We start from the raw sequence: 21,487 nt of genomic DNA, 5'->3' as shown, positions 1-21,487 counted from the left end.
GCAATGTTTGCAATAAAAATTGAAACAGCAATTATTGCTTGTGGCATAAATAATTAAACATTCTAAATAAGAAGTGAAAGAGCCAGACGGTAAATTAGAAAGGGGACAAAGGTAGATATCAGTCTACTAAATCAGCCTATAGGAGAGGCATTCTCATTCCGGCAGCTCAGATACTCAATCCGTAGCTCTGCATTCGGTAGCAGACAGTAAATCGAGCGGCGGGTTAAGTACAATCGAGATATGGTGGATTTGAATGCCCCTAGCACCCCTCCTCACCCCGCGATGCAGATGCTGCTGTGGCCGCTCAAGCCTATGACCTCAAAATCCCAAATGGTCTACATATGCATAGACAGCACGAGACATCTATGTAAATATGAGTTATGACGACCTTTGGTTTTGGCAGAACTTTTGAATATTTGTATGCGTTTAAGCTAAGCGGAGTCGGTAACATTAAATGTTTTAACAAAGGACCAGTATAAATATTTATTAACTTACGTGAATAACCTTTACGACTTAATTGGCGTTTCTGGAAATTTTGAAAAAAGCTAAATGGTAAAGGGTGAGGATTTATAATATAAGGAAAAAACAGATTCCAAGTTTTTCAATAACTTCTGATTTTTATTACGCGGAAGAATATCCAAGTATAGTAACTTCACTAATTGAAGACCGTCTTACTCGTTCGAAACGCACTGTGCATGCGTGCATACAGACGCCACGAGATGAGGGCCCCCAGTAGTCTTATGTCTGGCCACTGCAGTTTGTAGTGCACAATGAACGCTTATTGTTTGGGGGCATGCATCCTATGGCTCTTAATGCATTTGTGGGTCTACCCCCATCTTTAGCCCTCCTTACCTTACCCTTTACTTCGGCACTGCTGCCCATGTGCCACTGGCCACTAGGACATGTGCTCGCGGATTTCTGGAGTTAATGAGCGCGGGCGCCTTTTTAATCAGAATAACAAAATATGAGCAATTTACCCATTATGTTCGCATTTTGTTTTTCTTGCTCGTGTGTGCCAAGGAGTCGTGGTGGCATTCTTTAAGGCGCGCCAGGACATTGAACCCGCGCCACTGACTCAGCAGCGCCAGACGTGCGAGGCGGCCAGGATGAACTATTTATGTATGTACAGCCAGCCATTGCGGCGATTCTCCTCGGTTGGTTGGCCCAAATCTTGGTGTTTATTAAAGTGCGAAGCCGTAATTGAAGGGTCGGAAATGTTTGGGAAAATATAAGATATTGAGCTAAGTAGGACACACTAAGACCTGTTCCACAGATGTAAGACACCAAAGGTTGCGTGGATTTTCCAACATTTTAGATGTATTTAATACTCAAAGTGAAAATTGAATTCGAATTTAATGAACAATTTTAAGTGGGGTTCTTGGATTCTACGAATTTTACAATCATTTAAGAATAATAACTTTAAATATAACTGTTGTAAAATGTATTATATATAAAATGTATAAAGTATCGTTAAACTAAGCCCTATAAGATTGAGAAATTATCCCTGGAACAGTGCTTTGGTCGGGGTCTTCGCAGACCCGCATTTTGTTTATTTAGTAAGGATACCGCTTCCCAGCTGCCCGTTGGATGAGCGAACATATGCCATAAGAGATAGGTATGTATATGCATATGCATATATGGAGCACTATATATAGCTGCGATATGAGCGGAACTGAAAACAAAAAAAAAACCAAGAATCCGAGGCGGACCGAGCGGGCAAGTCGGCGAGTTGAGTTGAGTCTTACTGGGTTGAGTTCGCCTGAGTGTCGCCAGCTAGGCGATGCCATGAAGTCGGTTCAATAAACGTACTCGTACACCCCCCCGCACGCACACATACTGGCACACCCTCGGCCCACTCACACACTCTCCGGATGGCTCGCATACACGCACGCACTCACGCTTATGAGTGGCGTGTAATCAAATAAATGATGGAAATGGAGCCAAGACGAAGTGCAAGATGCCATACACGGAGAGAAAAATGCAGGAGAATATTGGTTGCTGATAATGATTACTCCCAGTTGCAAATTTTCTCAAATTTCTATATGCTATATATTTAAAACTGGCTACTCTTAATAGCATTCTAAATACGCCGATTTTCCTGAGTGCAGTCGGTCCTTTTTTATCTCGGGGTGGCGGGAGTAAGCCCTTAGATACTAGAAAGGACGGTGGATGGCGGGTGGCAGGGTCACGGCACGGCGCTATTCTGCTCTGCTCTGCGGTTGCATGCCCCAACGGAAGTAGTCCGGAAAATGTACATACACATATAGAAAGTGAAGTGAAGTTAACTTATCTGCAGGCGCACAACCACACACATTTGCATGTCGCCACGCAGTAGCGTTTATAGAAATGGGGATATATCTGTCTGAGGGAAAGGGGCCTGCCAAGATGTATGTGTAAGTTTCCGCTGCCACTGCCACTGCCACTGGGACAGGGACAGGGGCAGTGACAGAAGGAAGGCGGAGTGAGCAAACTGTTGCTATTTTCTTTGGAGTTTCGCAAAATTCTAATTGGTACAACTATGGAAGGAAGCGTTGTCATCCGCAGACTTTGGGGACTTTCAACTTTCGTGTTTGTATTTGTAATTGCTATTTGCGGCCGAGGTCTTTCTGCCACTCAAGGGTAGTTTCCCAATGAGTTCGAAAAAAGAAAGCACAATGAAATTTTGGTCAGCGACAAGAACAGGTGTTTCCTGTTCTTCGTGGGAAATGAAAGTGATCGAGACATGTTCATGATTCATTACGAATGCGTAAGAAAACTCTTCAATATCTTCAGAATTCAAATCACCTATTTAGAATATTTCCTAAAACTGGCGGCGGAGAAAACATACACTTTATAATGTATTAATACTTTGCCTTTAAATAGTTTTTTCTCGACTCGATAATTACTCAATATTCCTTGGGACAGTTCTTATTTTATCAATTTCTTTAGCAAAGAACCCATGTTTAGTGTAATTCAGTTTGATAAATCGGCCAAGTTGAGTTGAAGTATGTGGAAAAATGTATGATTTCCAAATATGGAATATGTGCAGTAAGTGAGAAGTGGTGACTATACAGAATTAACAGAATCCCTGCATATAATGCCCAATCCTTATTTATGCAGCCATTTAAGGCAATTCAGACAGTGCAGTTATACGCTTTATTACTCATTTTTAATTGATCCATTGTCAGACCCACCAAATTCCTCATTTTCGGAATGCAATTAACGCAGTTGCAGCTGATGGAAGTCATTCTGAGCATTTTCGTTGATTGTTTTACGGCTTCCTGGTAGGAGAGCCAGTCCCCAGCTCGAGAGTCAACCCTCCCCGATCGGTGGCATTACTTTTATGGCACACTCAAGACAGGGAAGGGCACCGCCAAGTCTCTGGCAAGAACAATCAGCCTCTTAATAGGCTTATGACAATTCTTGGAGCGCCAGTTGAGTGTGTCGAGCGGTAACAGTCATATGTGCACGTATACAGCAGCAGCCAGATCAGATCGTATAATTTTTTAATGCAAACTTCATACGCGATAATCAGACACAGGAACAGCCAGGAGAGTGAATCGAGTCAGATCCCACTTGGAACAGATTAAATTTGCCGCTATTAATTAACTGTCGACGGTCTCCAGGCACATTAAGTCAAGTCAAAGCTGCTGATTCAGTGTGGTTCCAAAAGCCGGGAAAATACAGGGGGGAATTTTAATAAATTGAGCAGCACATTAATGTTATTATCAATTACAATAACAGATATTTCCGCTGGAATCGTTGACACGACACGGATGCCGTTTCCCTCGAATAAATTATCATTTTTGTAAGGCAATTTGTCAGTGAATGAGTGCGACCCACTGACAAATGCCGCTTGTCACCTGTAAAATGCCTTAATGAGACCTGCCCGGTTACTTAGAAAGTTAAATAAAATGATTCGAGTGAAGGAAATCCCTCACCCCGTATTAAATCAGTGACTAACAGCCGTACGGAATTTTGTGCGTGTCATGGGAATTTAAAATCACTAAGAAAAAACAAGAACAAAAGTTTTATTAGGTCTATAAAAGGAAGGCAATATTTCCTGAATCTCAATCTTTATTATACAACTCAGTTATAATTTCATTACATTTTATCTTACTCTTAACAGATTTCTTTAATTAGAGTAATTTTTCGTGGAAAAGCCAATTTTCCACTGGCTTTTAGACGACAAAAATGTAATCCTGTGTGAAGCAAAAGGACTAAGCTCACTGGCGCCCCCTGCCGGCCAGTCATGCAACACAGGCGTGCATTTACGTGGCTTAAAAAGCTTTTATTAAATTTCGCTTTCAATACATAATGGTGGGAGATGCAGTTGCTGCAGGCTTGTTTCCTATTTATTTTTTTAATTGTGTCACGTAGGGACCTATAGAAAAATCCAGCTGCCTTTCTGGCATTGCTTGCTAGCAGCCCAGAAAAAAGGTATGTAAAATAAACTACATCCGATACGTGTTTGTGTGTGCGCTGCAACTAAACACGCATTGAAATGCAAGGAGCGGAAAAATTTTCGAGCCGAGCACAAGAACAAATAATGCCCAATTTGCATTGGTAAAGGAGCGGAATACAAAAACTATGTTAGTACCAAACAGAAGTTTATGTGCTAAAAAAATATATATATATGTGCTAAAGAAAAATAAATAAATATCATTTCATCGAAAACATGACATCCATTTTTTTACAACGGGTAATTTATGTTGAACTTTTAGAATTATGAATTTTTCATTAATAAATATAATCAGTTGCATTTAAAATCTTGCAAAGAATTAAACCTCTTAGTATTCTGTAGAAGCTTTATACGTAAGCATCTTCTCTTGATATACCCGTTACTCGTAATACGTAGGATCCTTTTTCGACCCTATAAAGTATATATATTCTGTATTGTGTGACTCCGTTTGCAGTCGTTGCCTAGTAGTATCTGATAGTCGAGGATCTCTAACATTCATTATCTTTTGTTTTTAATTGCGATCTCAGAAATGGCTCTCCTTGCAATTACGCGGCGTCGAAATAAAAACGTGCTCGTTTAAGCTAATATATGCAAAGGCGAATAAATAGGAAGCATTACGGTTTATATACGTTTGAATTATATACTTAATTAATGTACTGATAACACAAAACAGGCGCATCAAAAAGGAAACACTCAGCTGGGCGATAAGCCCGCAGGCAGAAGCATCAACAGTAGCCCCGATCTCCATTGTTGTTGTAATATTCATTAATTTAATGTGCCATTGATTGATTTTTAATGTCACTTGGGGGTTGGGAAATTTAGAGACAGGAAGAAAGAGAATGTAGAGATTGAAGTGTTATCGTCTTGCCGACCCACGCGGTGTATGATTGATGCATTTATGTTGATTTTCTTTCGCTTTCCGCTGCTTTTTTCGTTGTCTCACTGCATTTTATGCATCATTATGGCTGCGTACCCAAAAATATGAGACATTTGTTGTGCATACACAATTTCTGACAGTCTGCCTGCCAACCAGCGCTCAAACTCAATCTGCATGCACATTAGCCGATGGAACGCCAACGCGGATACAGATGCGGACTCCAGCGCGGACATCCGTACGGACGACCAGTCCTCTATAAACTTTCAGCAACATTCACACGGATGGGTGTATTCACATTTACTGAGCTGTCCTCAATGTCGGTTAGCAGTTGCCATGATTCATTTCCTCAAAAGGGTGAATAGAGGTAAAATTTCTGGGAGAAGAATCCGATAGCTCATATTTTAACAAAGAGGATAGTTGGAAATATGCCATAGATATTTTCAAATGGAAAGGGGCAAAAGCTATTGAGAGAATGCATATATGTATAATGGCTGTATAATTAAAATATTTTATCATAAATTCTTCATGTCTTGATACTACTTATTAATACTAAAAAGCGCTATATAAACTAAGAATTCTCGTTAATTATTAAAGTTGGAAAAAAAATATACCTTGGTGCCTCTTTGAGCTTTCAAGCAGAACAATGATTTTCTAAACAGTCATGAATTTATGCTTTTGCCACTCGAGCATATCACTCAAATAAGTGCTGAAAAGCGAATAATGCATTATCGGAATTGCACAATCATTGCGGAAAGTTCCAGCTTTATCTGTTTTGCATTTCACTTACGCAGAGCCCGAGGAGGACTAAGAGATACACTCGGGGTAAAGTGCTGAAAGGAGCTGAAAACCGATCCGGACGTCCAGCCATTAGCAGAAACACATGCATTCACACTCCAAAACCCGTATGCAGATTTGTTTCCAACGGTCTATAATGGCAGGAAGAATAAAAGCGCAATAAATCCTGAGGTTGGCGCTGGCAAAGGTGGAAATGCATAAATAAATTTATATGTATAGCCCAAGCCAGAAATTCGTTGGTGGATTTGGTGGAGTTCTAAGAGCGCCACGAAGAGCTGCACAGAGAAGAAAAACATAAACAGAATATAAAACAATTGGATTGACCCAGATTCATTGATGCCGCCTGTTTTTCCCTCCCTTTTTTTTTTTTGTTTTTTTCTTTGTTTTCGGATTTTGTGCTTGTATTAATTATCACATTTTTGTGCCACGACGCGCGCCTTTGATTGCAGCAGCACAAAAAAACATCAACAATCGGAAGCATATAAAAAGCATTTATTTTCGATTTATTTATTTTGGCTTGCCTTGATTTGGGAGAATCGAAATGCCGAGAAGCACGCGAGCTAACGGGAGTTGTTGAGCCCCAGCGAGGGGTATACGTATACCCCAAAGAATCTACCCAAAACCGACATCTTTGATATTTTGGCAGAAGGCAGCGCCAGAAGGCAGATCGGCGGAGTCTTGATTTCTTGACTTGAATTTAATGATGCGCAAGATGCCGCAGCTGCTTGGCCTGGCCTTTTTCAGAGAAACATCCAACCACTGACATCCAGCAGGCAACATGTAGCAACCAGCACCAAGCAACAATGGCAATGACAACGCCTTTTTTGGGCGACATTTGTGCAGCGAGCAGGTTTCCTTTTAAGCGCTGAATGTGCCATCAATTATGCGGCATGTTGCCGAACTGAGACTTAAGCTCCAGCTCGAGATCCAGCTGCACTTACAGCTTCAACTCAACGCGGCTTCAAACCCCAAAGCCAAAGAAGGCACGAAAGGAACAACATAACGCACATGTAGGAGTCATTCGTGCGCACTGAGAAAAACTCTTTTAATTAGCAATTATGGTTTCTGAAGCGTTGTTAATGAATACAGAGAAATATTTCACATCAAGTTCAAAAATATATATCGGAATATTCAATAATTTTATTGAAAAATTATTTATTTATTGTAGGGTATCCTAAGCTATAATTGGTATTTGCAATTGTAATTCAAATTCCGAAGAGAGATCTTCTCCCTTTTTTTGCTGGTTTTAAAAATATATTTTTGAGTCATCCTTTTTTTAGCCGTGTGAATTCACTGCTTACCTGTTGGGCACCAATCATTTAAACCCAGATTTGTGAGTCAGCGACATTCCCTCGAAGCTCTTTCTCATCCGAGTCTCATCTGCGCTTCAAAGTGCACAAATATTGACCAACTCATTTGGCCGTTCGGGGGTTTTGTTTTTCCGCTTAGCCACCTAATTTTGCCACACTCGTCAGCTACTCCGCTAATTTCATCAAACGGCAGTCGTGATATGGCCAAAACGGGTTTCGTCGGTGATGTAAAATATATACGCATATGCAGCAAAATATACTGACGATGAATATCCAGCTAGGTTGGTCAAATTAATAGCAGTTTGCAGCAGGTTTCTGGCCTTATTTATGTAAGACTAACTCCACAATTGGCGCCAAACAACCGGTAGCACTGCAGAAGATAATATCTCGTCTCATTCCGTGTAAAATAATTTGAATTGACTTTGCATTCCAGTGGGAGGCCAAGAAATTTAGTCCAAACGAAATCAGATTTCGCAAAGGGGATGTTTCCAAATGAACAAACTAAACTAAATTACGGAAGTACCTATAAAGTCAAAATTAGTTTTATTGACCTTGTAAGGGAATTATATAAAAAAAATTTCAGTTATTTAATACTGCAAATTATTTATTTAATACTTCAAAATGTTTAAATGTTCAATAATGCTCCTTCAACCACACTCCCTGCATGTTTTATATGACGGTTGTTTGAGCTGCTGTCGCTAACCAAGGAAATAAAGTTGGCTAAAACATGGCACCCTCAATTGAATTATTAAGCGAATTTATGCACTATCCCCTGAAAGCAGAAAGCTGACTCGAAACGACTGGGCGCGGAGGATTCCGACCATATATCAGCGACCATATCGAGTTGCTTCGTCTGCAAATGGTCTTAATGTCACAAGTTAAAACCTTTTAGCCAGGCTGGTTGCAGACTTTGCATACGAGTGTAATTGGCTAGCCATATGGCATATGCTGCAGCTATTCCAGGTCTCGGATCTCAAGGCGTTGTATGTCCACACATCGATTTCTGTTTATTTAACTGTCATGCCGAGTCATTGAACGCAAACTTGGATGCTTTGTTTTTGAGCGGAACAGAGCGCCGAAGCGCGTTGATATAAATAATGATTTATTTGTTTATTGCAAATGGCTCTCGGACACAAAGCGCAGTTAATCAAGAGTGCAGTTCGCCTTGGAGTCCTCACTCTTTGCCATTTCCATTTCCATTTTCATCTACCCATCTTTGCTATTTACGCCGCCTCTTCTGGGGATTGAACCTATTGTCTGGGGCGATTGAGGGCGGGTATAGACTGATTGGGAACGGAATGATTGAGGTTGTGGTATCGTGGTGTTAGCGAGAAGGAAAGGGGGAAGTGGGTATTGGGAGTGGGGTTGGGACGCCTTTGATGACTTGTTGCTCGGACGCGGCGACAAAGTAAACGCTCGGGCCTCGAGAACCTGGCGGCTGGCAAGTGGCGAGTATCTCATCACTTTCCCATAAACTCTGGTCCCCAGATGGGGCTGCCAGTGGGCTGTGGGTCGTGGGCGGGGATATTGCAATTTACGTCCTGTGGTCTAATTAAAGTGCAAGCACAAACACAAACACAAGCACCAACGGCCAACTGCCAACTCAACTTGTGGCAGGTTGAAAGACGGACCACGAGCTATTCGCCAGGCGCATTGAACGTTGCGTGTTTGCAGCTTTGCGGTGGGTTCATTTGATGGACTACACGGCGAAAAAATATATTCAATTGTGCCAGCAGAAGAATGTACATACGTCTAAAATGGATGTATTTCGATATGTAAATTCGATATGCGTAATTAAAGGGAGTAGTAATCACAAATTGTCGAAGTCCTACCTAATTGGCTACCCCTTTCTCCCTCTGTACTGGCGACGATGGGGCAACAAAGCAACTTTCAATAATATAGTATCCAACCCTATCTCTCTGCTCTTTCCTTTGGCTTCGTTGCTTTTCTTATCCCACATTAATCAATGTTGATTTCAATTAATTTAACCATCTCTTCACTTTGTCCAGCCTTTGAAGGAGTGCGTGGGTGGGTGTGTGTCTTTTTTATTAAATGTTTGCCGTGGTGGGCGTGGTCATCACTCGAGCCGCTAGCTGGCACATCCTTTTTATTAAAATTCGCAGTCTATAAATTGCTAAGGAGCCCATGTGGGATGGGCGGGCGTGGGATGCGATGGGGATGGGGACTCGATGAGAGGAGAAAATGAGGTATGAGTGGCGCACATGTTTTAAAAGACGTGTGTGTATCCAAGACTTTTATGAGACAGCAGCAGGAAATGCATGGAAACGGGCTGGGATGGGCCGCCGAAAAGGGGAACGTGTGTTGCTCTAAATGGAGCAGGTCAACCGAACAGTTTTGAAGTCTGAAGAATGCTACTGAAACGAAAAAAGAGATTCCGAAATTGCATATAAGAATAATTGTTACAAAATTTAATATGGCATATAATTACCTATTACTTTGTACCGACTATCTGATACCCGTTACTCAGCTAGTACAAGTGCGAAGAAGAGACTTCAACACTGACAGTTTTTGGCGGTTTGTGGGCGTTAGAGTGGGCGTGGCAACATGAATAGACAAACTTGCGATGCGTCTATGTCTCTGCAGTCTGTATGCCTAATCTAAACTTTCTAGCTTTTGTAGTTCCTGAGATCTCAGCGTTCATACGGACGGACAGACGGACAGACAGACGGACACGGCCAGATCGACTCGCAATTGATCCAGATCAAGAATATATATACTTTATATGGTCCGAAACGCTTCCTTCTGCCTGTTACATACTTTTTAACGAATCTAGTATACCCTTTTACTCTACGAGTAACGGGTATAATAAAAGATAGAAGCTATTAAGCCCTTGCTTTTATAAGCACGACTTTGATTGAAAAAGTTACTCGAATTTATAATATTAAATATTAAAACTGATAGATACGTTTTATTGTAAATCTTGAACAAACATACATAATAAACTTCAAATGTTATCTTTCAATGCTATGCAAACCTCTCACAAAATGTGAATGTATGATTAAAACCAGATTCATTATCATTTCCAGCGTGAACTCAATAAAGCCATTAATACTATTGATTTGGAAACCATTTCACACACTCACTTGCAGTAAATTTGTTTGTGGCAAGGACCTGTTGTTCTGGCGACACATTTAGGTCCATATCCTGGCAATTTGGCCTCGATTTTATGCTCTTTGTGGTCTCTCCATTTCTAGAATCCCGCTCCATCTGCTTTCTTTCTTGCTCCTTTGCGCATTTTACAGAATTTGTGGCAGGATCTAAAGCTATGTCCTTCTTGGCAGGCACAGAAGGAGCAAGGAGGGCTTAGATGGATGCGCTCGTTTGTTGCAGTTGCCTGTCATTTTTATTGGCTTGTTTGCCTGCCGATCCGACGACATTTGTAGGTGGTTTTTATTAGCCACTGCCGCATGTGGAGCACTGCGATATGGCCGGCATTTTAGCCATTATGATTTGTTTTTGCGGTTTCCATAAAAGCAGTTCGAAAACTTTTGATTGTTTTTTAAAATAAAGCTTACCAAGTACGAAAGGGATATGTCTATGAGTGGCGCTCTATTTCGTTGTGAAATATATATTCGTTCTTAATTACATTTAAAATATTTTAATATATCATTTCACAAACTTCGCCCTTTTATAGCTCATCCTATTGTCTATAATTTTAATTACTTTTGTCTTTGCCTTGACCCCACAACACATTCTGCATACATGCCCTTTCCCCACTAATGAAGAACACACACTCGCCTCGAAGTTAATTGAATTAGGCGCCCGGATAAGGCCTTTATTTTTATTTCTTTGCGACCCGCGCTCATATATTTATAATCCAATAAAATAATAAACATATCGCCTCGTCCATCGTTCAATTTACTTTCACACTTTCACCAGCAGTCGGTGGCGAGAAGTTTTCCTTGAGACACGCCAACTTAACTAAATTAAGCCCCACAATTATTGGATGGCAGTGTGGAAAAGCCGTTTACCCATACCCATGCCCATACCTACAACCACTCGCCCCTTGCTCCTTGCCCCTTGCCCAGCCATTCGCACTTTTCTCAATTGTTTTTCGTTATTGCTGTTCGTTATTATATTTTGATAACATGATTTTGTTTACACGACAAATACTCACGTAGCAATGTTTTACTGTTATTGTTTCTGATTCTGATACGATGCTCACCTCTGTTCCCCGACTTTTTCCACTCCACTGGCGTTTTTCTATTAGTCAGAATCATGGCTTGGCCACGTACGTAGTCCCCACCGTCAGTTGCCCGCTTTCCCCCGATTTTCAAACACGTAGAGCGGGCCACAAATTTCTCATTAAAAACGCAAAAGGCCAATGCATAAATGATTGATACCAAAGTGGGGATGGGGAAACGCTGTTCAACAGCGCTGGAGGGGGGTCAAATGTGAGCACTTCCGTCGCTTGAAGACGAGCAATTCATTCACATACCCATCCATTCATAACTACGAATTATAGTTTATTGTTGTCGTAAAATGCTCGCTTCTCTGCCATTTGGCACACCTTTCCTAAGTACTGTTTACAGCCCGCAAAGCCTTCGATTAGCCAAATTGACTAGTTGCGTCCGCTCGAAAGGAAACCAGGCTCTACCGATTCCCTCCATCAGCCAGCTCCTCGATGGACGGGTCTTCCATTCATTAAGAAACTTGAGGCGTCTGCCGGTGTGTCCGCTGGCCAGACATTCGGCTTCCGCTGTGTGCCACATTAGTCTTATCCCCACCCACAGATTAAACAGGCAGGTCCGCCTAAGGAGGACGCAACAAAAACATTAACCCGTTGATACGATTAAACCTTACATTATGGACAAAGAGAATAAAAAAATAATCTAAGTGATACTTCTTTATCTTATTGTATTTATTTTATATTTTTAATATCCCAAAATGCAATAATTTCTTTTAAAAGGTACGTGAACTTACGTTTACCAATTTGTATATAATGCAGCTATGATGTTTATAGAATATATAGCTTTACTGACAAGTTTGAATGAATACATACAAATTTATTTATTTTGAACCACTTAAGACTTGTCTTATGGAGTTTCCACAGTACTTGGGTTTCGCCTTTGCATTTCAAGCAACATACATTTATTAATTGATATTGTTTTCGTGTAGCCTAAGAGGAGTGGGGAAGGGGGGGCGAGATGGATGGGGCATGAAGACAGTGGCGGAGACAGAGAGCTCCACATTGCTACGGGGATCGTTATGTGAATTTCAATTTGCTAGTGTGGGCTTTCTTACTTTTATTGGCGTTACGTATGGCCGGTGCTTCGCTGGTGACGCGTTCCGAGCAACGTGACAGCCGACCCCTCGAAGGGAGGTGGGTCTAAGCCAACTTTTTGTGACGCACATTCGGCTGGGATCTGTGCTTTCCCGGGGTCAGGAGCTGGTTAATGCTCCACCTCCCCGGATCCAGTGTCGGGTTTATTTCCATTGCTCCGCCTTCGTCCTTTATTACGGACCTGAAGTACTTGCAGCGCTGCGGGAGCTAAGTAAAAAAACAAGAGAGAATGCTATTGTCGAGTTCCCCGACTATCAGATACCCGTCACTTTGCTAGTGCAGTGCACACAATAAATTTCAATATTTCTTAAACTTTTATAGCTTCTGAGCTCCCGACGTTCGGATAGACGGACATGACCAGATCGACTCGGCTATTGATCCTGATCAAGACTAAAGGGTCAGAAAAGCTTTCTTATACCTGTTACTAACTTTTTAGCGAATCTAGTATACCCATTCACTCTACGAGTAACAGGTTTAATAATAAATAAAATAGCAGAAGCATGCGAAATTCTATTCCGGCCAAGAAAGTTTTCGCTGGTTTAAACTACATGTGGTTTCTTTAGTGTTGCTTTTGTGGTCTTTTAAATGTCGCATTCGGGCAAAAAGTCGCAAAAGTGGAATCAAATCTGCGGATTTCACTTAGCAATCAACCCCTGTTTGCTTTTATGCTCCTTTGAGAGGAAACAATTAAAGGCGGAAGGGTTTCTCGTAGCTATAGCCAATCTGTATAATTTAGGACCAGCTAAAAGTACTACTAAAGTACAAACAACTTTTCTCCGCCAGAAGTTCAGCTTGGCATTATTAAAGACCAGTTAGTAATGGGTGCATTGTTATGCAGCGCACATAGCTACTTTTCAGCACCTAAACACGATGTGGATAGACCATTCATCATTCGAAATAAATCCCAACTAATCGCCACACATCACGTTGCCGCTATAAGAATACCACTACCAATACCAATGCCAATCTGGCCAGAACTTTTGGCTAACGATTCTTTGCATGAAATTTGCAAATCGTTTGGCCATTCAAAAGTTGGTACTCCCCCACTTTTTGTGCACAATTTTTTAAGCGACTGACAATAACAAGAAAGGCGAAAATCGAAAAGTTGCGAGCGCAAGGGGAAAACGTGGTGCGAGTGTGACAATTTTCTCATATGTGGGAAAATGAAAGAGAAAATTAAATTTGCAGGTCACGTAATTTGCTGGTGTATGTGTCAAGTTTGCTCTGCGTGCCACTGTGTGCGTTAGTTAATAAATATGCGTGCACGCGATGTAAAAATATGTAAATCCAGAGGCAACGCACATATGGCCACTGAAATCGATTCGATATCCGAGCTGGGTTATATTTGTTTTCTGTTTTCGCACTTTACAGTTATGACCCAGTATTCATTCGTGTTTGGATCTCTGCAGAATTCCCTAGGGAATACTGCCGTCCAACGGGGAATACATTTACTCGTATAACATAGCACAATCCCAAAGATAAGGTTTAAAACGTGCTTCATTTCTTAAGGACATATTATCATTTGTATAATAAGCCACAAGTCTTGTGATGTTACAGCATTTCAAACTCTTTAACATTGGAAAATAACACATTTATCAATACCACAAATAGATTTAGGCGTATTTCATCATAAACCATTTATGCCATGCGCAATTTGTTTTCCAGAATACATAACAAACTTCGCTGATTGTTGTAAAAATATGCATAAATGTGTGGCAATGCCTTTAAGCACTGAGTGGCCCGGGAAAGCAGCTTTATGATTTCGGCCAGGAGATATGGAAATGGCTTACATCCCTGCCAAGCTTTCTTCCTTCGAGCACTTCTCCATCAGCGTTTCCTTGCACTTTTTCTGTGGCATACTTTTTTGGTTATTAATGTTAAAGTTTTGTTGCTGTTTATGTTCGGTTGTTGTTGCCGCCCTATCTGGCGTTGCTTTTATCATTAACTTTATGCAAAAAGTTTTCGTCCTGGTCCTTTTTCGGGACGATGGGTATTTTTTCTTTCTTTTTTTGTTGATGCTGGCAGGCAGCATCATTTGCAAAACGACAAATAGTTTGGCTCACCGAACTGGCCATATGGCAGACAGGGCCATTGTTGAGATACCCGTTCCTTTGGCACACTTCCCTAATGTATCTATCCATCTCTCCTTGCAGTACAATTACCTCATGCAGTTTGATTATCTGCCCAAGTCGGACCTGGAAACGGGTGCTCTGCGCACCGAGCACCAGCTGAGAGATGCAATCCGGAGTCTCCAGGTAAGAGCCATTCCATTCCATTCCCTCCCCGCAATACCATGCGATGCCATGCCATCCCACTGGATGCCATCCACCCTCGCATCTATTATGCACAATTTCACAACTAACATTACCGTCTGCAGTCTTTTGGCAACATTCCAGTTACTGGCCAAATCGACTCGGCAACGGCCCGGCTAATACAGAAACCTCGGTGCGGCGTGGGCGACAAGAGATCCGCGGACAGCTTCTCGCCAGATAACCTGTATCACGACACCGGCTTCAATGTGCGGGTGCGGCGCTACCTTCTGCAGGGACCCAAGTGGTCGAAAACGGATCTTACGTGGAGGTAAGTCAGCTTTTTGCAGCTCAATAGGAAGGAAACCAGATTGGGAGCACACTTTGAATTGGAATCACTGCGTCATAATATACGGTCTTTCAATAGCCAAGAAATTAAATACATAAAAAGTACTTTAACTGTCGCCTCAGTAGCTATTACTCCTAACTCCTTATGGCTTCACTATCGTTTAAAGCCTTGTATCCTAAATTTGTATATTTTTTATTAACATTATGTAAACCCCAAGTTATTCGGATCATCTGATGAATTTTCTCAAATGAAATAGGTTTCTTAACCTAGCTTCCTAGCAACCCATCATTATGCACCTCCGTTGGCAACCCCCCATCGACTGGCTTTCCTTTCCCTCCTGCGGATGTTCATTTCAATTAAACTGCATGCAGTTCATTAATTTTGCAGCGTTCATTTAGATGCGAATTTATAATTTACAAGGAGCTGTAAGGCGGAGGAGGGCTCCTGCTCCCGAGAATCCTGTTTTTGCTCGGTTGTCCTGTGCACACGGGCTGTCAATTAATTCAAAACTCAAACGTTGCGTAGCTTGTTAATTTTTATTACGGCCATTGCACTGGCCCCCAGAATGGGATTGCATAATTTGGTGCCCGAGAGCTTGTTTTTATTTTTATGTAAAACAATTCAGTGCTCTCCGAAACCTTAGTTGGCTACTGCTTCCCGGTTGCTCCCGGTTACTCCCAGCTGTTGGCCAAGATGACCCGCTGGGCAGGAGAAACTCGAAAGCCGTGCGGTGGGTGGTGGGTGGTTGCCTTTCATTAAACACTTTGCGCCAAATTGAATTTTACGATGAGCCCAAACGAAGACTCTCTGATTGCAGCTGTCACTTTTAGTGTTGTGTTTGATTTTTAATGCGCAGCTGCATAATTGCGCTTGAAATATTAAACAGGACAGTGCGCCGGAGGAGTCTATCTCATTAGGAAATTTTCCAATTAAATTTGCATAGCTTCAAGGAGCTGGCTGGTCTTTCGCCAGCGAGCGTTGCATACTTTCGGGCTGAGCTGGCAAAGTGCAAAAGCTCATCGTCACATTGCACATACGCCGTGGTGGCCCTTAAAGCTGCTGTTCTCTCTCCGTTCGGTTCATTGGGGTTCATGCAGCGATAGCTATTTAATTATTTCTTGTGTCGTCTACCCTTAATTGGCCATTAAGTGGCAAGCGACCAAAAGGGGCAGAAACGGCAGGACAATATTGCGACTAAATTAAAGCATTACGCAGCATCCAGGGTCCCCAGACTCCCGGCATCCCGGATCACAGCGGTGGTTGCTCGCATCAAATTGACTTTACATGAAATATACATATACCGATGAGGTTGGCAATGGCATATCAATATGTATTGACCTGCTTTTCGCCTAGCTGCATGTGTTCTCCTTAATTGCAGCACAAAGCGAAAACGAGGAGACGAAATGAAAGCCTGGTGGCAGTGGCTTCAGTTTGGCTGATTGTGTGCTGGCAAGTGTTTTTCCATTTCCGCTCAGCATGGAAATTGTGGGACGGAAGTCGTTCTTAGCAGTTTTGTACTCATTTTGTTTTCACCGCGTTCTCGCGAAAACACACAATGACAACATCCTGCCACAAAGTTGTCGCCATCTCAGAATTCTTTGGTATTAACTGTCGGAATTGCTGTTGGCTGCACCGAAAGAAATACATTACTTATTTACTTCTGTTTTTATAATATAATTTCAGAGTTCATAATTAATTCAAAAATAAAAGTATAAACATTGCCGCCGCAGGTTTTGATACAAGCTTCAAGTATCTTTATTCATTTCAATATAAAGTTAGTTATTAACACATTTCAATTGCAGTGCAGCCACAAATCAAGTGACAGCAGCAGCTTCAGCGGAAGTGACCAAAAACTTGCACTTTGCGCAAATGTTTAAACTAAATTGGCAATTGTCCTGCAAGAGAATAGGGGGAGAATCCTTGTTTGGCAGTGGCAATAGTCGTAATGTGACGTTTACTTGGCTGCAAATGAAGCTTTGCCCATTGTGAAGTATTTACTCACTTTTCCTTTAACTTAAATCTGCCTTAATTAAGTCAGTTATGCAGTCGGGATTGTGCTCCAAAGTCAACTTGTCAAATAGCTATTGAGGGGAGAAAAAAATGCTTTTCCTTCATTCACTTCGTTTAAGTTTCAATTTTTCATTTTCCATTTCTCTCTTAATGCATCGGCAAACAATTGTCCAGCCAGGAAAAGTGTCAATAAAAGGAAAACTGGTCTTCACACCTGTTGCTCCTTCCCATTTACCTTTTGTTCTTGCTTAACCGTTCGTAATTCTTTATTCCTTTTTTTCTCTTTGGGTACTAGAAAAATTGTTGAAAAAATTCTTTAAATATTGCAAAAAGAAAGTTTGTACGAGCTGCAGAGGGTTTTTTTTTCAAATTGAGGCGAAGTTGTTTCATTTTGACCACTTTTTCTTGTTCCCAATCCTTCTCTCTATTAGCAGTAACAATGTGGTCAAGAGCTGGCCATTAATTGCCGTTTTTTGTGGCATTAATAAACATCAGTGAATGTGCATTGCGCACTTACTGGGCATTTGTTAGAATTTTAACAACATTAATAAAGTGCACAGCGAAGCCAAAGGACCAATGTGCCGAGAGTCCTTAACACGCACATTCTTGCGTTTGCGTTTATGCTTATTAGCGTGCATGCGAGCCATTAACACGGTGCACTGAGAAAAAAAGGGGCTAGCACGTGGAAAGACCTTTTAGCTGCAGCTGTTTAAAGCGGAGACGTGAACGGATGTCTTCAGGCAAATGTCATAAAAACTATGCGCCACTCGGCAAAATATCGAGCAGACAAGGACTTTCCCAAATGCGCCATCCTGCTGCCCATGTAACAATGATAAAAAGTAATTTTATGACGGACACTCGCACGCCCACAAAAGAAAAGGACCGGATCCTTGGAACAGAAAGCAGCTCCACCTCGAGCTGCACCACTTGGTTTCGGGACATTGTGTCCTTGGCCAGTTAGTGTCGCTGCTCCTTATGGGAAAGCTTTTAACGAAAGGATGTAACCGGGAACCCCAAATCTCTTTTGGATCAGAGCTTAAAGCGTTAATGCGTACAACACAGTTTCACAATTTTAAGTTTTATTAATTCTTTATTAATACAGTTATAAGCCAAAAACCACATATAATAGTCATTTGCAACAGCTGTGTCATGTACAAATCAGCCAAAAAAGAGAGTTTGGCCAAATCAGTTTTGGATGACTGCACAGTCGCAACTAAATTGGGGTCTGCTGACTTCCAAATGGAAGATACTAACTGTCTCAACTTGCGCAACATTTATCCCTCTTATATCGCCTTTATTTATAACCAATTTTTTACGATTTTTAATTTGCATAAAATAATTTGCTGATCAACACCAGCGAGCGTTTTTCTCATCATAATTTATTCGCCAGGCAGAGTAAATCACACGCACTAGGCCGAAAGAGACGGCAGCTACAGCGTGCAAAAGAGAGGGCTGTAAGGAGGGAGCGAGAGGGAAAGGGCATTTAATGCCGCAAACAGAACATGGCAATAGTTTTATGCTGCTTCAGCTTCAGCTTCTGATGCTGTTGCTGTTGCTGTTTATTTTGCAGCAGTCATTTGCAGAGTTGCCTTTACTGCACTTTGTCCTTTATCCGTCTCATCCTTCGCGTCCTCCGCCTGTGACCTCCGATCCCCCATCTCTCCTGACATTCCTCTGTCCGCCGTCGGTCCGTTGTGCATTTTTTCGGGGGGCGGCGAGGGCTAATGGGCGTCCATTGGCCATAGTTTTCTGACTTTTCGTATGCTGTCAAGTGCTCGGCACTCGAAATTATTATCTGCCATTAATCATGGCCATAATGTTTGCCAGCTATAAAACGGAGCAAGTGCAGCCAGAACAGGACTGCAACAGCGAACCGGACTGTACCCAGTAACTGCTGGCAGTAGGCAACTGGCAGAGGGCAGCTTTAAGGAACTCCCCGATGGAATATTATAAGTACGAACTAAGCTATTCGGCAAAAATGGAATTGCACAATGAAAAGGCTCTTTTAGCAGGTGAATTTCAGGGCGCGTAATGGTAAATTGGATGCCACGGCAGGAAATCGAAAGCGGCTTATGCACAGTCCTTAAAAGTTCACTGTTACTTGAGTTCACATTCACCTGAAACATTATCTGTATGTCATAGGAATAACTTTTCGATCTGCCCTTCGGCGGGTCAGTTATAATTTCGTGCATTGCTTTATTACTGTGACAATTATTTTAACTGCTGGAGATTTTTATTATGATATTTTTTCATAAAATTCGGTATCTGTGTATTTTTTAAGTCATTTTCCCTTTGTCCGGGTGTCTTTATGGGCCAAAAGAGTGAATAAAACCGAAAACACAGGGTACCAAAGAAACAAAAGTGCGCGTACAGTAGGGAACAAAAGCTGCTTGAGGTAAAGCTAGCAAGTATTGTAAACTAAGCTCGTGCATAAATAAAATCCTCAATTTGGGTTCATATTAAAATAGACATTTTGTGCTGAGCTCAGACGGAGCTCAAGGAAACTGTGTCAACATCTGTCTGTGTGCGGGCAGTGTCTGTGAAAGGATTGCACTCGCACACACCAAGACACACCAGCACATACACCCACACACCTCGTGATATATGCCAAATTTATGATGTGGCATATTTTCTTATGCTGGCTTGGGCCTTTGAATTTTGCATGAACTTTGATAGCATATAGCTAAGGGTTTTCTTTCCTTCAGCACACACACAGATATGCACGTGCAGTATATCTTTTGTCTTAGCGATTACTCCTTGAGTCGGCAATCCGATACCGCAAAAGGTGTAGCATTTCAAAATTTAATAACCAAGTGGGCTGCAGGATTGCCGCCGAACAAATGCCTATAAGTCCCTCGCTTCCTGTTCGAGCTGCGGGCGAACCGAATTCGAGCCATCGAATCCTCGACTGGAGGATTGGGCTTCCGAGGGACGGAACCCATTGAAAACCCATTTGCCAACCGCCCGCTGACACAGCCGCAAAAACAGCAGCTGGCTGGTGGTGGGTAAGAAGGGGATTGGTGGGGGAGGGAGGAGCGGATGGACGAGCGGTCCGCTTCTTTGTACGTGTCAATTCGGGGGCCAAAGACTGGTTTTTGCACAGACAAAAAATATGTTAGCATGTCCAAATGTTTTGCTTCCCGGTTCATCAAAAATTAATAACTTGGAGAAAAAATTAAGAACTAAAATAACCTTTCTGTAAAAAGAAGGCTAATTATCAATTTAATTTATAAAACGTAATAATACATTGTTCTAGGCCTTAAAGTTTAACATTTCTTTATTTAAAGATATGTATTATTGCAACTCTAAGTAGCATACGATTTATTTTTCTCAGTGTAATGGGCTGGGTCTGTGTTTTTCCGCTGACTACTAGTCAGTCAGGCTGGGCATTTGGTTTTTGTGCCACATCAGTCACTGCGCCACAGAAACATCAGGAGCAGCACAAACACACCCGCCGTTGCAGATCGTCCTTTTTGGGCAACTTAACACTCGCAGCCTGTCACTTAGCCATCCTGCCAACCCAAAAGCACCCAGAAACACCCAACTTGCCTCACACAGCCGTTGGTGCATCAATTTTGTGTGCTAATTTAACGTCTAATTTTCCATGGACAGCAAATGAGCAGCTTCAACTGACGATTTTCGGGTGCCTTTGTTCCTCTGTTGTGTCAAAACCATCAAAACGAGACGACGCAGCATTGAAGCCACGAAAGCGATTGCATTTTGTCACTTTTGTGATTTGACACTGAAATGTGCCCAACAAAACTTCATTAGTAGCAGACAAAATGTTGAGCGACCTCTAGCGAACATATTTACATATGTGGATTCCAGTAGGTGTTTATATGTATGCGGCTTACATAATAAAAAATAAATAAAAATTATACAAAAAATATTGTCACCCTTGCAGAGCAAGGTTTCGATCCTCGGACCTCTGGGTTATGGGCCCAGCACGCTTCCACTGCGCCACTCTGCTCATATGGAATAAACGCAAAAGATTTCGAAATATCAGGGTGACACTCTGAAAATTAGCATGGATAAACCAGATTTGATACCGACTAAACTGAAGGCTAGCGTGAATGTATCAATGATATCAGAACGGGATTCTATTCGACCAGATTAGATTAAGCAACAGGTTGGAGCTTGATAAATCTTAT

At 41.8% G+C, this 21,487-nt stretch overlaps 1 protein-coding gene and 1 non-coding gene across 2 annotated transcripts in view; one reads left to right on the top strand and one right to left on the bottom strand.

Moving 5' to 3' along the window:
• Positions 1-21,487, top strand: part of LOC6528792 (matrix metalloproteinase-2) — a 72,309-nt gene that overhangs the window by 1,296 nt on the left and 49,526 nt on the right. The window contains exons 2-3 of the mRNA XM_002089790.4: positions 14,882-14,983; positions 15,106-15,308. Of these exons, the coding sequence (XP_002089826.1) occupies positions 14,882-14,983; positions 15,106-15,308 (305 nt within the window). The remainder of the gene's footprint in view (positions 1-14,881; positions 14,984-15,105; positions 15,309-21,487) is intronic.
• On the bottom strand, positions 21,235-21,306 carry Trnam-cau. The gene has a single exon. It is a non-coding gene; the product is annotated as a tRNA-Met (tRNA).

Source organism: Drosophila yakuba, chromosome 2L, assembly GCF_016746365.2.
Source record: "Drosophila yakuba strain Tai18E2 chromosome 2L, Prin_Dyak_Tai18E2_2.1, whole genome shotgun sequence".
Lineage (NCBI taxonomy): Eukaryota > Metazoa > Arthropoda > Insecta > Diptera > Drosophilidae > Drosophila > Drosophila yakuba.
This window is presented reverse-complemented; position numbering and strand designations above follow the sequence as displayed.